At 45.9% G+C, this 16348-nt stretch overlaps 1 protein-coding gene across 4 annotated transcripts in view; it reads right to left on the bottom strand.

Annotated features, from left to right (window-relative positions):
* The window catches only part of WWC3 (WWC family member 3), a 99510-nt gene that overhangs the window by 25687 nt on the left and 57475 nt on the right, over positions 1 to 16348 (bottom strand). For all 4 annotated transcript variants that reach the window (XM_072956553.1, XM_072956550.1, XM_072956551.1 and 1 more), the window contains 3 exons: positions 14903 to 15032; positions 11873 to 12010; positions 8216 to 8289 (listed from right to left, as the gene is read on the bottom strand). In XM_072956553.1, the coding sequence (XP_072812654.1) occupies positions 8216 to 8289; positions 11873 to 12010; positions 14903 to 15032 (342 nt within the window). The remainder of the gene's footprint in view (positions 1 to 8215; positions 8290 to 11872; positions 12011 to 14902; positions 15033 to 16348) is intronic.

Raw genomic sequence — 16348 nt, 5'->3', positions numbered from 1 at the left:
AATCTCTCACATATGTCTTTCAAAGCTTTAAAATATATCTTCTCGTGCTCATGATGGTGAAGAAATGAAAGCAAGTCCTCAATCAAGCATTCAGGTCTCATATTTATTATGTGATTTCCCAAATCCCTGTCCTGAACATGCCTAATGTAGACAGAAGTCAAATATGAATCATTTTTCCCTTACTATTTTTGCCCAAACACCTTTTCTGCTACAACCCAAGCACCATTAAACCAAGAATGGAAACCTGCATTTATGCTGCAAGAACTCCTCAGACCTTTGCAATTCACATGGAAATCTTAAGTATGATTTGCATTTTTCAAGGAAAAGAATACACTTTTAATATTACACAGTTTGGAGACATATTTTATATATCCAGAGTAATCTCCAGTTATCTGAATTGATACCTAAATTTTGTGCTCTACAAAATTTTGCACGTTCCTAAAACACTGCTGCTTTCTGGAACAGAAACGAACTCCCGACGAGCCGTGACCCCCACTGACGGTGGTGGGACGTGAGGGATCCCAGCTCACGTTCCAAGACACAGTGTCACCTTAGAGCCCCGTGCCTGCCAACGTCAATCACAGCTACAGATATGCTACTTCTCGTCTCTCTCCTCTGTTTTCTTTTTGCAAGTAACCATTTAAATGAAAAGCAGAAGTTCGTGGAAGTGTTAGCTGAGATCTAAGTCAGATGGATGGTGAAACCATTTCGGCTCAAAGAACTAAATATCGGTAAATCAGTGTCCATCTGGCTTAACTCTTTATTCTACACTGGAAATTTGAGAAGTCTAAATCTAGAATATGTGGCGGAATAAGGGCCTATAAATACCCCAATATCCCTCCTGCCCTCATCTCTGGTCTCTGAACGAACGGACCTTCAGAGAGTGGCTTCTTTACGTGGAAGCAGATGGTCCCTGGGCTTCCTTCTGTTGGCCTGAGTGGGGAAGGTGAGACTACAACAGCAGAGATGCTTTCCTTTGTTTCCTACCGCCGTGCCCTGTGCCCAAACCCAGATACACAATCACTTGAGAAATGAGAGGAAAATCCAAGTGACTGATCAAATTCAGCTGGAATCCTAACACCACACCAATTCCCGACAACAGAGGAACAGCAGGACCCGTCCTGGCAACAGACTAAGACACAGACAAACTGGGCCGAATGTTTTGTTCCTATCAGGCCTGCGAGTGTTTCCATGGAAACAGCTACAGTTTGTGCACAGTCCTGGAACAAGTGCTCTTAGGTTAAAAATAAGGAGCCATCTGCGTCATCAGGGTTGTTTCAAGAAGACTTGCTCCTCCAAATTGGCTTTGAACAATTCTAAAATTTTTAACCAATAGTGTGAAAATAGTCCTATCATAAGGTCTGCCCTGGGAATCCAAAGTGATGTTCCTGAAGAGAAAGGGAAGAAGCCGTTGTTTGGGGGTATTTCACATGACCTAGAGCTGAAAACACAAAACTAGTCACCAGGATAGTGGTGGTTTGGTCTAGAGAATTCTCTAGAAATCACACCTCTGCTTAAAATTATGAGCTCCACTTCCATAAACTTCCTTTAAATCTGAATAGACATGAAAGCCCTCATTGTCCAGAACGTTGCATTTTGACAATTTCCTAACTCAGAAAAACAATCTCGTATCCAGATACACAAGGAAATCCATAAACACATAAACTTCTCCCCCATTCAGAAGTGGCAAAGCCCAGGAGGTTTTGCAGAGGGCAGGGAAGCTAAACTTTGTGGGACAGAATGATTTCTGAAATTGAAGTGGGGAGACTGATGTCCAAGGGTGGGGAGGCAGAACGAAAAGACAGAAGGCTGAACTGTGGCACTAAAACAATGAAAGCCTCGGAGTGAAAGGACAGGAAGGAGACAGTTGTCTTTACCATCACACTGCCATTAAAAGTGATGCCTTCTTCCACCCATTGGTGGGTGAACGGGGGACATGATACTTTCCTGTATGCGGGACCCTCTTCTCCAACGATGCTCATCGTGGAAGTGGCCATGTAGACCGTCCCTGGACAAAACCTCAGCGCCACTGTTTTGACAGTGGTCCTGATCAGTCAGGTTTTGGAACATTAATGTCGGTTCTAGATTTAGTTCTTGGCAAAGACCTGCTTGCCGCAGCTCTCTTCCCAAGTCTGCGCTGTTCTAATCATGTGTCTCATTTAGAGGCAGTCTGAAATGACACACAGAAAATGCAACTGGGATAAAATCCCTGCCCTGGTGCTGGGTGGCTCTGCTTCTGATACCCTAATTTTAACATGTCTACCAGAGGGGGTGGAGCTGGGGGGCGTAGGGCTGTCCTGACCACGCTATAAGTCCGGCGTCCTGCCAGATGCGGCTGGCACTTGTAGGACCTACAGCTGAGTAGGTTACAAGTCAGGAACGAACTCACTTTCCAGTTAAGTCATAACTATAAGCAATTTCAGGGACTGGAGGCGGAATCTGATTACTCCACGGGAACTGGAGCCGGGCTCTGCCACCGAATCAGGGGACCAGGATTCGGAGTGCCAAACAGAGGGCGCTACAATCAACAACTTGGCAACAAGAATTCTTCAAGGATGTTTTCAAGCAGCTGCAAGTCCGATGAATGCATCAAACTAATTATCAAAAATCAAGATCCACCTTCTAAGTGATCCCTGACCATAAAGCGAGCCCCAGAGAACTCTCTTTGGGGCTGTTCTCCCGTGGTTCCAGGGAGCGCCACCTACATCACTTCTCCCACAGGCTGGGATGACTTAAGGAAGGGGTGGGGCTGATGCAAGGCTGCCAACTTCTCATTTTCCAAAGTAAAGATTTTGATTATAAAGTACAAGGATATATTGTACAACATGGGGACCATAGCCAGCATTTTATAATAACTATAAATGGAGTATAACCTTTAAAATTTGTGAATCACTACACTGTATACCTGTAATTTACATACTATTGTACAGCAACTATATCTCAATTTAAAAAGAGGCTTTGAAAAAAACTCACACCAATTAGAATCATTAGTTTGTAAGAGAAAGAGCCCTTAACAGAAAAAAAATGATCAGAAGAGTTCCTCAAATGGAAACACAGCAAATCAGCTTCACGAAACTGACGGTGCCCTCCTTTACCCTGGGCACTGTGAACCAGGGATGCCCTGGGACAGTGCCTGGGAAGTAGGCTGTCCGTCCGCCCACTGGTTTTACTTCTCTCCACCTCCTTCCTGACACCCTTCGCCAGCCCATCCTCCTCTGCCACGGGTCCCCTGGAGGTAAGTGTTTTCCAAGGTTTACCTTCTCTTCTTTTTTCTGCCCACTCCAAGCCATATTCTCTTGGACTTTCTTCTGCAGCCCTCTGGCCAACCTCATCCTCACTAAGCCAATAATTAGTGGACTCTCACAGCCCAGTCCTGGATTCTCCTCCCTTCTTAGTGTGTCCTCTCTCCAGAGGGGAGCTCAGCTACTCCATGACTTAAGCACTGTCAATATGCTGAAAATTCCCAACCTGGTACCTCCACTTGCCTTCTTGGACATTCCACCATTTGAATGGGTCACACTTGAAATTCCCAACCCGAAAGACCGAGAATGCCTGGCAATTGCAATTCTCCCAAGACGTGGTCCTGCCTCCTTGCTAATGGCATCCTCCATTCAACTCCTCGGCTTCCCTCTGTTCTGCAGACACAGGCTGGTCCAGCTGCTGCAGACTGAGCCCCTGCCCCCTGGAATCTTGCAATTACACAACTTTCCACCCCGATCCCTGCTCCCTTCTTGATGGAGACAGCCTTTCCCCAAAGTATGGGCAGCCAGAATTCCAGCATCCTTCACGGCCCAGCTCCAATGCCATTTTCTCCAACAGCCAAGAGTATCCATTACAGAGGGCTCCAAGACCACAAGCCCTTTTGAATGACCTCAGTGAAGGCCAAGGAACCCTAAGCTACACTCGGAGTGATGATGTATCATGTGAACACAGATCCTGAAATGGAGAGACTGTCCCCTGCCCTCGTTAGATCCCAAAAAGCATGCATGTCTTGATGCCCTTTCCCTTTGAAGTCAAGGGGAAACATCCCCAGGCTCACAGCAGGCCGTGGGCCACGGGCCGTGGAGGGGAGCCAGGAGCAGAGCAGTTGGTGGGGAGCTCACCTGGGCCCCAGGACCCCTTCCACCTGCCCTCTCACAGGGCTGAACGGCAAAGAGCAAGTATGACCAAACAGGACCGTTGTTTAATCATTCAATAAATATTCACTGGGTATTCAGCTGCTGGAATTGAAGCAATGACCTAAACAGACAACAATCCCTGCCCTCATGGGGTTTACATTCTCACAGGAAAAAACAAATGATAAAAAAGCAAACATGAAAGTACAGAACAGGTTAGGTGATGACATTTGCCAGGAGAATCAGGGTGATGGGGGTGCTACTTTATTCAGGATGATCAGGGAAGTGACCAGGAGAGCAGAGGCCACATGACCACTTGAGGCAAAGCATTCCACTGCGGGCAGAGGAAACAGCAAGGGCCAAGGGCACTGTGTCAGTTTCCTTCTTTCTGTAACAAAGTACCAACTTGGTGGCTTAAAACAACACACATTATTCCCCTGCTGTTTCAGATGTCAGAAGTCAACAGTGGGTGAGCAGGGCCCTGAGCCTTCTGGAGGCTGTAGGGAAGCATCCGCTTGGCTGCTGTTTCTCGGGGCTGTCCACGTGCCTGGGCTCGCAGCCCGGCATCACTGAGCCCTGCTTCCATCCTTGTGTCTCTTTCTCTGATTCTCCCTCATAAGGACCCCTGGGATTACACTGAGCCTAGCTAGATAATCCTGGGTCATTTCCCCATCTCAAGGTCCCTAATTTAATGCCATCTGCAAAGTACCCTCTGCCATGGAAGGAACACAGTCACAGGCTCTGGGGATTAGGACGTGGACATCTCGGAGGCCATTATTCTGCCAACTCCAAGCACTACAGCGGGAGTCTGCCTGGCAGGTTTGAGGCCTGGCATGTGAAGGGACACCAAGGGGGCCCACATGGCTGATGCCCTGAGTTAGTGGAAGATCTGCTCCTGGGTCCATGCTGTCCACACACAGCAGGGATTTAGGAGCAAGATAAGAAGCCTGAGAGTAAGGTGTCTAGACGGCAGCACAACTGAGACTCTCACCCAAGTCTTTGCCGCGGGGGGCCGTCTCGTGCGTTGTGGGTTGTTTAGCAGCATCCTTGGGCCCCACCCACTGGATGCCAGCAGCACCCTCTCTCCAGTCTCGAGAACCAAAAACATCTCCTGGGGAGCAAAACCTACTACCCACCCCCCTTAGTGGTTGATGGGATCGAACATGTTCTGGAAAGAGCATTTGTCTGGAAAAAAAAAAATGCAGACCTGGCAATTTAAGTAACGAAAAGTCACACACAACTATGTTGGACTGCACCATCAGTGCAGAAGTGCACCCTTCTCACCAGGGAAAAAGCAGGTGACAACTGCGAGAATGTCTTTACCCATGACTCTAATAAAATTTACAAAGAATGATGATACCTCATAATGCTAAGGAGATAAGAAATCAGGGCTGTCAGTTGCCACTGGTGGCAGTGTAAAATGTGTAAGTCATTTTGGAAGATGATTTGGTGGTATCTATTAGAACTTTCAATGTACGTGTCTTTAAGAGCATATATTTCCTTGCTAAGTATCTGTCCAAGGAAACAGCTGTTTCTGCAAGGCCGGAGCCTGAAAATAGATGTGAAAAGGAGAAACTGGAATCATCTAGATGTCCATCCACAGAAGATGGTTATAACCATTATAAAAGGTATGCATCATATACTATATTTAACTACATTGAGCTTCATTTATTTAGATGTTTACACAAAAACTGGAAGGCTTCCCATCATTAATGGTGGGAGGTAGGACTAGAGAGGAGGAAGATGGGAGGGTCTCTGGTGGCTGTGCCTTTGACAAAAACAATGTAATCATGTATTATTTATGTAATAAAAATAAGTAGGAAAACACATGTATATGCAGTACACATGTAAAATGCACGTGTCATGTGTGTACCGAGCTGCACAAGCATACGTGTGCATGGTGCATGTATATATATGTATGTGCGCGGGCACACGCACACACACAACCCCCACAGGGACTTCCTGGGGGTGTCCCCACTCCCAGGCAGAACCACTGGCATCCTCACCTGGTTCTGTTAGCTGTGGGGTAGTTTATCTCCCAGACAGGTTAAAGACCATATGCCTTGATGGCATCACATAAACCACACAATTTCTTTGAAACTCCTGGAACAAGGCAGGTGTTGGGTAGAAGTACAATCTCTCAGCCTCCCAGCAGCTTCTCTGCCCACCACGTGGGATGCAGCTGTTGGGGTCACCCGCACAGAGCAGCCATCAAGAAACCAGGTCACGATGGCCCTGCTAAGACGTCACACTTCTCCAGCACGGAGTGGGGGGCCTTGGCCTCGGCACTAGTGACGTGCACAGTGGATCATCCTCCACTGAGGGCTGTCCTGTGCGCTGCAGGAGGTAGGGCAGCACCTGCCTTCCACCCACTAGATGCCAGGAGCGCCTCCCCCAGAGTTGTCTGGAGACCAACAATGGCTCCAGACATGGCCAGAAGTCCCCTGGGGGATGAAGTCCCGCCATCTCACCCCCGCCAACGTGCTCGTGGGAAAAGGACAGGCAGTGCTCGTGTGAGTGAGCCCAGGTGTCTTTGCCACGCTCCTCTGATTTTAAAAAGCTGCCAATGCAGTTCAGAAAGGCATTTCTGAGCAGCCCCTACTGTCCCACAAAGGTTGACGCGCCAGGGGCAGGACCCTCCTCCAGCACCTGTAGTGATTTCCTAACAAGGTTCTGGTCATCTTGAAATCCTCTTTTCATTGAAAAGATATTGATGAAGTACAGTGTTCTTCCCTGAATAATTTTCTTAAATACTGGACTTTCCACCCAAATATACTAGTCAACATTTAAAAGATTACTCACCGTGTACAGACATCATCTCTAGAAAACAAAGAAATCTCTTGCCGTGGTTGGTAAACGTCACAGCAAAACGCATAACAATTACGTTCTACAGTGTAGCAACTGTCTATTTTCTGCGTTTTAATACAGCACAGCAAATTCCACCACCCACACTGGGCAGCAGAAACATGCCAGAAGGAGCAGAGGACGATGCAGGAGGGACAACGGCGGCTGCAAACACCAGCGAGCTCAAGGGATGGGCCGCGCGGGGCAAGGGGCACCAGAGCGAGGGGACAGGCAGCGCGCTGAACCCACGTGGCGGCAGCCGTGCGGGGGTTTAATGTCCGCCACAAACTCATCACGAAGAGCCGGAAGCACTGGGTAGAAAGGCTCTGAGCGGACAGAAGCCCGTGTCAGTTCAAGCTGGCCCTCTGGCAGTGAGTCATATGATCTGCTTTTGTTGCTATTTTTACATTTGCTAAAAAGGCAAGAAAGCGGATTTCCAGACATCCATGAACAATAAGGGATAATGCGCAGGCCCAACTCTTTAGCTTCCAGAACAGACCCCCTCACTCTGCTTGGCGTTCCACCGCTTCCCCCACCCCGCCACCAAGACAGCAGATCACATATGACTAAAGAAACTTTTTGAAAAAGACAGGCTTCACAGCTTCCTGAAGCACATATTTTGAAATGATTTGGTTTTAAGACTCTTCCCAGAAGGCCCAAAAGAGAGAAAGTCTCTAAAAAGAGGACAGGAAAGCTAGGGCAGGGTCAGAATATTGAAAACAGGCCCGGCGCACAAAATATAGCCGGCCTGTGAGGACAACCTCCCGCCTCTCGCGGCTGAGACTGCAAGGGACAGAGGGAAGGAGGGAGGGAAAGACACATTTTGAAAATGCACAAACAAGGTCAAGGCTCGATTTTCAGAAGGCAGATGATGGACAACACAGGGCAACAGAAATGACTATGTTTCAATTCTCTAGGTCAAGATGAAGCAGATTAGGTACTGCCATCACTTGTTGACCTAATCTTTATTCAACTGTCTTTTAAACCAAGATATGTGGCTTGTTCCATTAACCTGGGTAGTTAGAAGCCACATATATAAAAAACAGTTTTGCTTAAGCTGGTCTAAGGGACTGATGCTCAGTCGGATGGAAGGAAGGGGGGGAGGGAAGGAGGGAGGAAGGGGGGGAAGGGAGGAGAGAGGGAGTTCTGAACTACCCGAGAGGATAAGAAAAGCCGGAAAAGTCTCTATTTTTATTAAATCCTGTCTTTATAACTGTTTGCAATGTTAAGAATTTCACATTTTAAATGCTTCTTACCTCTTTTTGGCTTCCTCATACTGCCAATTAAGCCTGACTCGGTCCACAAGTCTTGTTTTATCATCAAAGACGAACTTTCCAGAACAGAAGAAAGAAAAAACAAAGGGAAACATATTAAAAAGCTATTTTCAAAATAGAAAATTCATTTAAACTTCCAGCAGCAATGAAGAATATTTTAATCTGTCTTCTAATTACCATGTTTCAAAGGTCTGGGAGAAAACACCAAATAACAGCGGCCACCTCTGGTCAGGGGAAGCTGGGAGTCGGGCTGGAAAGACTTGCTTTCCCAACACTGGTGGATTTTTGTTTTAAATCACAGAAGTATATTCATCTATTCACCTATTCCAAACGATGACAACCAATTAAGTTTTCAAAGAAATAGGGAACTACTCAAAGTTTATACAGGGGCAAAAAAATTCATCCCATGCTCTCATTCCTCAGTAAATACAAAGTAATGGCGTTCACCTAACAAGGCACACGATCTGAAGAGGACGGACAAGCTGTGTCAGGCGTGGGCTACAGGACTCCTTCGACTGTTAGGCAGTCCGTTAAAGAACCAAAGGTGAAAGGAAAAAAGGCAAGATCTGGAGAAGCCTGGGGCCGGAGCACATCACCTTAGGAGTCAGAGCTGAAATGCGGTGCTCTGACCTGATCACTACTTGCACCTAAATCCGTTCGTATCAATTACACTGAAGCCACTAAATTCCCAAACAAAACGAACAAGACCTGTAATGGGAGGTGACTGAGGCTCACCCTGATTGCTTCTTCCTTCATTCCTAGAAATATATGACTCTAGTTTCAATAAATCAGCTCCATCTGTAGATCCGGCCTAGGCCATGTATTATGCCCACTAAGTATTTTTTTTTAATGATCTCATGTCAACAAATATTTGAAAATATTCTACTTGAATGATTAGTGATGAATTTTCTAATATGAGTTTTGAGACGGGTCAATGGGAAATTTCTTTATCGTTACTGTTTTGAATGGCAAGAAGAAATGCTTTATAAGGGACTAAGCATTCGCCAAGGAGATGTGTCACAATTTTATACTTCAATAGCCTTATCTGAGGCCCCTTTCCACAGTTTCCTCAGAAGAAATATATTTAAGCTGCTGTGCTTCTGGACACGTGTCTACACTGGAAACGAGCTACTTGTCACCTTGTTTATTAGAGACCCCTAAAGCTGACTCTTCAAGACAAATAAATGTCATTTCTTAAACCCCTTCTCAGTGCTATTTATGGACCTTAGAGCTCTGTTTTTGCACTCTTTGAGAATAAAATGGACATTTCTGCTAAAAAAAAAAAAAAGCAGCACCCTATACAGCCAAGCAGATCCAACAGGTTCCTGCTTCATAGTTCCCAGTAGCCCTGCAGCATGTACCCCAGATGTTAAATGCCAATGTTAGGCTTGTATGGCTTACAAATCTGTGCTGGCAAAGCCGTGGGTGTGAAAAGTATGTTGATTGCATCAACAGCCATCGCACAAAACTAATGCAAAGTGATAAGTACGTGAGGTAGTGGACATCTAAGAAGGCCCCCAATGGCCTCCACCTCCTGGGATGCATCCCATGTGAAATTCCTTCCCTTCGAGTGGGCTGGACCCATGATTTGACTATAAATAGAATACCACAAAGATGACAAGACATCATTTCTGTGATCAGATGACAAAAGGCTGTGACTTCCTTCTTGCTGGAGGCTCTACTGTCTTGCATGCTGTGACAAAGCAAGCTGCCTGCAGTGCTGGAGAGGTCCATATGGTAAGGAACAGAAGCCTTCAGTCCAACAACCTGTGAGGAACTGACTCCTGCCAACAATCTTACGAGCTTGGAAGCAGATCCTTCCCCAGTCAAGCCTTCAGATGAGACTGCAACCCTGGCTGACACCTTGACTGAAGTTTCATGAGAGCCCCTGAAGCAGAGGACCCAGCCTGGACTCCTGACCCACAGCGTGTGAGATAACAAAAGTGTGCTATTTTGAAATGCTAGGTTTGGGGGTGTTTTGTTTTGCAGCAAGAGCTAACTAATACAGTTATAGCCTTTTGATATACTTATCTATAACAATATGATGTAGTAGAAAGCACAGGGGTTTAGGGATCAGAGGCATTGATTCAAACCCAGACCTGCCTCTCCTTAGCTCTATGACCTTAGGTAACCTGGCACCTTGATCCTCTCATCTGTCAAAAGAGGAAGGAAACAACCACTTAAATCAAGGTAACAGCCATGAAGCTGCCAACCCAGGGCCAGCTCCAGTCAACTCATGAACAATGATAATTCACTGCTAACGTTATTATAGCAGTACAGCCAGCCACTCCCCACCTGACATTTGTAGACAGTCTAACCTAAATCATTAGAGAACCTGCAGTCTTACCTGTTTCTCTCAAACTAGTTAAGTCTCTAAAAAATCTAACTCTAACCTTATGTTAAGCAGCAATGGATTATTTATGGAATTCAGTAAGTCTTGTATTTCTTTCCTTCTCTCATGCCAAAATCTTTAGGCAAAAATTCCAGACATTTTTGACTTACAGATTCTTCTCTGTTATAAATCAAAGATACCTGGTCAAAAAATGTCTAAGTGTACTTTTGAGAACAATGAGGGAATACTGAAGATAGGGGAGTTCGGGACATCCAAGACATAGAGTCACTATTTACTATATTATATTCTCTTCAAAGAGGCACTACCTGTCAACATTTTAAAATATTAGCTAATTATTTAAAACCCAGAGTTTTTTAGTCTATGTCTTTTTTTCCCTTTTGTTTCTTTTAATTTTAGGAAGGCATTCTGCATTCCATTGATATTTCATCTTTACTTAATAAGCCCTAAGAAAAAGAAGCCATCCAAACTGTTTTTCTACCTGTAACAAATAAATGTAAAACTTCACTCAGTGACATCACAATAGTAGTGTCTTTAAGTATTCACTACCCTGCTTCAGATGATGATTGGCAACTTTGTTTTTATGGCTAACTCAAGGCTTCACTAATTATCAAAAGGGGCATTATGAAATTCTTCCAATTCCCAAACAAAGTTAATTTCAATTCAATTCAATTTCCTGACATTATTTTTAGAAGAAATAGTATCAAAGTATAACTCAAGGGTGACACAGTCACAAAGCCTTTGAGAATCGCTGGTCTAAGCCAGAGCTCAGCAAACCATGGCTCGCAGGCCAAGCCTGGCCCACCACCTCTTTCTGTAAATAAGGTTTTATTGGAACTTTATTGGAGCAAGCCCCATCCACTTGTTCACATACCACCGAAGGCTGCTTTCACACTTCAACACAGCTGAGTAGGCAGACGCTGCGTGGCCAGCAAGGCCTAAAATACTTACTATCTGGACTTTTGCAGAAAAAATTCGCTGATCCCACACTCTAAAAAGTCATACATCTGCCAAAAAACACATCCAAACTCAACTCTCAAATGGATTCTGCCATTTATAAGATTCCAAATCACAAGGACAGAGGTAATAAGCTATTCAATTGCATCCCAGGCCACTGAAACTTCCAGACAGCTGGATGTAAGAAACAATATTTTTTCTTTAAAATTAATGGCACAAAAGCCAAAACGTTTTTGAAGAAAGGTGGAAAATGAAAACAAATGAGTGTTGGCCACATGAAAGCAGCCCTCTTGCCACGTGGCACACTCGGTTCTCCCCCTGGCTGAGCGTACCTCTCCGATGATGTCGGTCTGAGACCCAGCGTCGCAGAACTGCTGAGGTAAGGAATCACCTGGATTGTGAGGGAACTCTTGCAGGGGCTCCGTAAGAGAAAAGCTGTTCTTGAAGCCATCGGTAAGCTTGGCCAGGCTCTGGAAGAGAATGAAACAAGTGACTTGAACAGTGATGGAAATGCTTCTCCTCCCTTTAAAAGCAGTCACTGCTTGCCTGTTCCAGGTCGCAGCTTCATTACCGGAGAGCTGGCCCACCCCGACCCCCATTCTCATCAGATTTAAAACAGAGGTCTATCACCATAAGCACCTTTCAATCAAATTCTTAGTACTTTAAATCAGACAGCAACTGAGTCCTCCCGGCAGCATGTGAGCAACACAGAGAACAACTGTGGTACCATTTTTACTGTTTTTTAAACCTTGTGTTTCCTAAAGAAAAAAATTAACATTCCCCCCAAAGAAGCCAAATTCAGAGAACGGGGTAGAATGGTGGATGCCAGGGGCCGGAGAAATGGGGATATGTTGGTCAAAGGGTACAAAGTCCCACGTGTAAGTGGAATCAGTTCCCAGGATTGAATGTTCACAGGACGGTAAGTAAACGATGCTATATGGCATATTTCAAAGTTGCTGAGAGAGTAGATCTGAAAAGTCCTCACCACACAAAAAGAAAGGTAACCACGTGAGGTGATGGACGTGTTAACTAACTTTATTATGGTAATCATTTCACAATAGATATGTCTATCAAATCATGACGTACACCTTAAATTTATACAGTTTTATTTGTCAACTATACCTCCATGAAGCTGGGGGGGGCACTCCCATCCAAAATGTTCCATCAATAAATAAGTCTGACAGAGATGAATGCTACCTTAAGATCTTTAAAACCACACAGCAGGTGAAAAAACAGCTCCCAGACGATGTTTACAGATTTTTATAACCTGATGTTTCAGTCATAATTCTACATGATCAAAAGTCATCTTATATGGATGTTAGTTTGCCAAAAATCAGAGTAAGTATGAATTCTGGCACGTGGAGCCCCTCTGGTGCAAGCTAAAGGGAAATGAGATTTTCTCCGACCTGTGAATGCATGTCTTCGGCAGCTGTCTCTGCAGACACTAGGGCGCCCGGCACAGCCTAGCTCACGGAGCTGGCTCTGGACCCAGACTAAGGCATCCTGGAATGGGCCAATATTATGGTCAGGTAAGAAAGACAAAACAACTCATTTGATTTAACTAGGAGAAGACATTGCCTGTGCCTCTCCCTGGAGCGTCTCAGAGAAGATGCTGGGGCCTGAAGCTTCTGCCAGAAATTCTATCTCCAGCCTTCATGGGGAGAGCCCACTTGAGGCAACCAGTGGCTTGCTCCGCTCTGCAAGCTCAGAAAGAACAGGGCAGGGAGGCCAGCTCAACCTCCTAGGGCGAGGCCTCCGTGCCCCGTGGTGAAATACCACCTGGCTCACCCCTGGGGTTCAGGCTTAGACGACTCGAGTGACCTCCAAAGAGCGCCTTGTCCAACACTGCGCACGGAGGCCTCAACAGACAGCGGCTACTCCCCTGGCTACCAGCGCTTCGGGAAGATCTAACCATTGACCTTCAACTCTCATGGCCTGGAAATAAGGGCATCTGAAAATACAGATTTCTGGGTGCCACCTCCAGAGCGTCTAACCCAGCAGACCCAGGGTAGGGATGGTAATCTGCAATTCAGCGAGCGCCAGGGGCCACTCTGGGGTCTGGCGTCCCGGTGGTCAGGAAGCGCTGCTGCGAGACGAAGTGACACGTGCGCCTGTCTCACGTGGCCTCTGAGTCTGAGCGTTGCTTCCCATGTCCTTCTGTGTCTTACATGCTGCAGAATTGAGACACATGCCTACCAGCGCCAGGGGCTCAGTCACTGTGCTAGCCAGGCCCAGAAGGAGAGCCACGACAGACAGCATCAGCCGCATGTCAGCAGGGTGCACGGGCCCAGTGTGCGTCCCTCTGCAGACGCTCGGCTGCTTCTAAAAAAACCGAAACTATGGGAGTTCAAGGGGCAAAAAAACTAAGCAATATAAAGTGACAATGAAAAAAAAAATCTATCCACAGAAAAGAGGCAGCTAAAAAAAAAAAGGAAGGAGGCAGCTCTGTGGGTAGAGATGGGGAAAGGTACAGGGTGTCATCGGCGACAGGGGGAGCTGCCCCAGGACAGCAGGCACAGGCCAAGCTTTCTGTGAGGGCAGCCAGACTGCTGTTCATACTCTGACATGTCCGCATAAACCCTGGAAGCGGGTACAAGAAGCTAATAAGAGTAGTTACAGGAGAGGAGAGAATAGGGTAACAGAAAGACGCTCGTGATAGTTTTTTGAATTATTCTGATTGTTAAATAATATGAATGTCTCACCCATTGTTGTGGCTTCAACTGTGTCCACCAAAAACAAATGTTTAAGTTCCCACCCCCGGAACCTGGAAATGTGTGCTTCTGTGGAAGGAAAGTCTGCAGATGGAATTAAGATGAGGTCACAGTGGATTCAAGTGGGTTCTAATCCAATGATTGGTGTCGTTATAAGAAGAGAAAATGTATAAGCAGAGTCACGGGGAGAACCATGTGACGATCAAGACAGAGACTGGTGCAATGCACGTACAAGCCAAGGATGGCCAGCAGCCCCCAGGAGCGGGAAGAGTACAGAAGGAGCCTCCCCTAGAGCCGACAGAGAGAGCCCACACCCACCCGCACCTTGATTTCGGACTTCTGTTCTCCAGATTCTGTGAGAATAAATTCCTGTTGTTCTAAGCCACCTGGCTTGTGGTTCTTTGTTACAGCAGCCCTAGGGAACTAATACGTGTATTGTGTATAGTTACAGATGTATATACGTACACATACATATATCATATATACACACATATATACATGTATGTCTTTAAAATATGTATGATTATATACATAATAAGCATATAATATATAGAGTAAATAAACATACATTTTTAAGTTTTAAATAAGAGACAAACAAGCATGTGGGTGGACACATGGACACGGGCTCTGAGGAGCAGCAGGGCATCTTACTTGCATCAGGTCCCGTCTCTCCTTCTCGCCTGTATAAATGGCCTTCTTGATGGTCCTGAGCTCACTCATTATAGCCTGTGCCTCATCCAGTTTGTAGTTGGTGTGAGCACTTGACATCTTACGATCAATCCTGGTTAAAAAAAAGAAATATAAGTCATTCTGTGCAAGATTATAACATTCCATTGCACAACAATAACAAAAAACTCAAAAGCTTCACAGAAAGATGGGAAACAATTAAAAACAACGTTTTGGCGGAGAAAAATAAAGATCCCCTAAAACCTTCCTTGTTTGTGCTGAACACAAAGAGACAGGACTCGGCGGGCAGCCGGCTCCCTCGGCGCCAGGAGCATCCTATGTGGGCGAGGACGGTCCAGGCAGGATTCCCGTGTCCTCTACCAACGACTAAGCAACAAGATCACTGGCTTAATAATTTCCTGAGATTTTAAACTTCCTTCTCTGAGAGGAAGATCATGTCTTAGTTTATCCCCAGCATCTGGGTTAGTGGTCCAAAATGTCTATTAAATAAACATAAGAATGAAACCTGTGTGCAAGAAGAAACAGCAAAAAGCGGTGAACTCTCCATAGTGACGCCTCATACAAAAGTCAGAAATTCTTACGGCTCCTCTATTTTTCTTTCCTTCTGGTTCTAATTTATCACTCTCTTGACCACTCACCTCCACCATTCTTTTCTTCAGTCCAAGTATCTATTTGTCCTTCCTTCATTCCACTCATTCAAACTAACTTCCTTCCACCCACCCCTCCGCCCAGGCAGCCCCGGCCGTGCGCAAGAGGCCTGGTTCTGGGTGGTGGGAGCAGAGCACTGACCCAGGCGAGGCTTGGCTCCGGCCTTCCCAGAGCAGGCAGGCCCCTGCAGCACGTTCTTGGCTGCATCTTCCACACCTAAGTCTTAGGCCTTGGAAGCCCTCAGGGCTGAAGATACTCTGGTCCAGAAACAGAATGAACTCCTTTTCTGGAAAGCCATTAGCTCGCATTTCATGTTCCAGATTCACCGTTACAGAGGTTTGGGTTCTGAACTGTTTCCCCCATGTTACCTGAAAATCCGATCCTTAACAGCCAGCCCAAACTCTCTTATTTTCCACTCACAAAAGCATCCTGGAATGCCGGTGCGTATGAGTGACACTCCAGCTCTACAGTGGGACCCTGGGCAAGTCACTTCACCTCTTTAAATCTCAGTTTCCCCATGCCTCAAATGGGGACACTAAAGATGTTTCTCCCATTTAGTGAGAAAACGTAAGAAAAGAGCTTACTTAGCAGAGGCCTGGCCTGCAATGTCTGCGGTGATTATTATTATCAGGATAATGCTGAGTCTACTTACTCACGGGAGAAAAATTAAACAATTCACCAACTCCAGTACTTTACTATCAGTAATAAATTCCTGGCCACATATGTCATAACTCACGGCAAAACTCAGCACCAGAGCTGATC

Source organism: Vicugna pacos, chromosome X (genome assembly GCF_048564905.1).
Source record: "Vicugna pacos chromosome X, VicPac4, whole genome shotgun sequence".
Classification (NCBI taxonomy): Eukaryota; Metazoa; Chordata; class Mammalia; order Artiodactyla; family Camelidae; genus Vicugna; species Vicugna pacos.
This window is presented reverse-complemented; position numbering and strand designations above follow the sequence as displayed.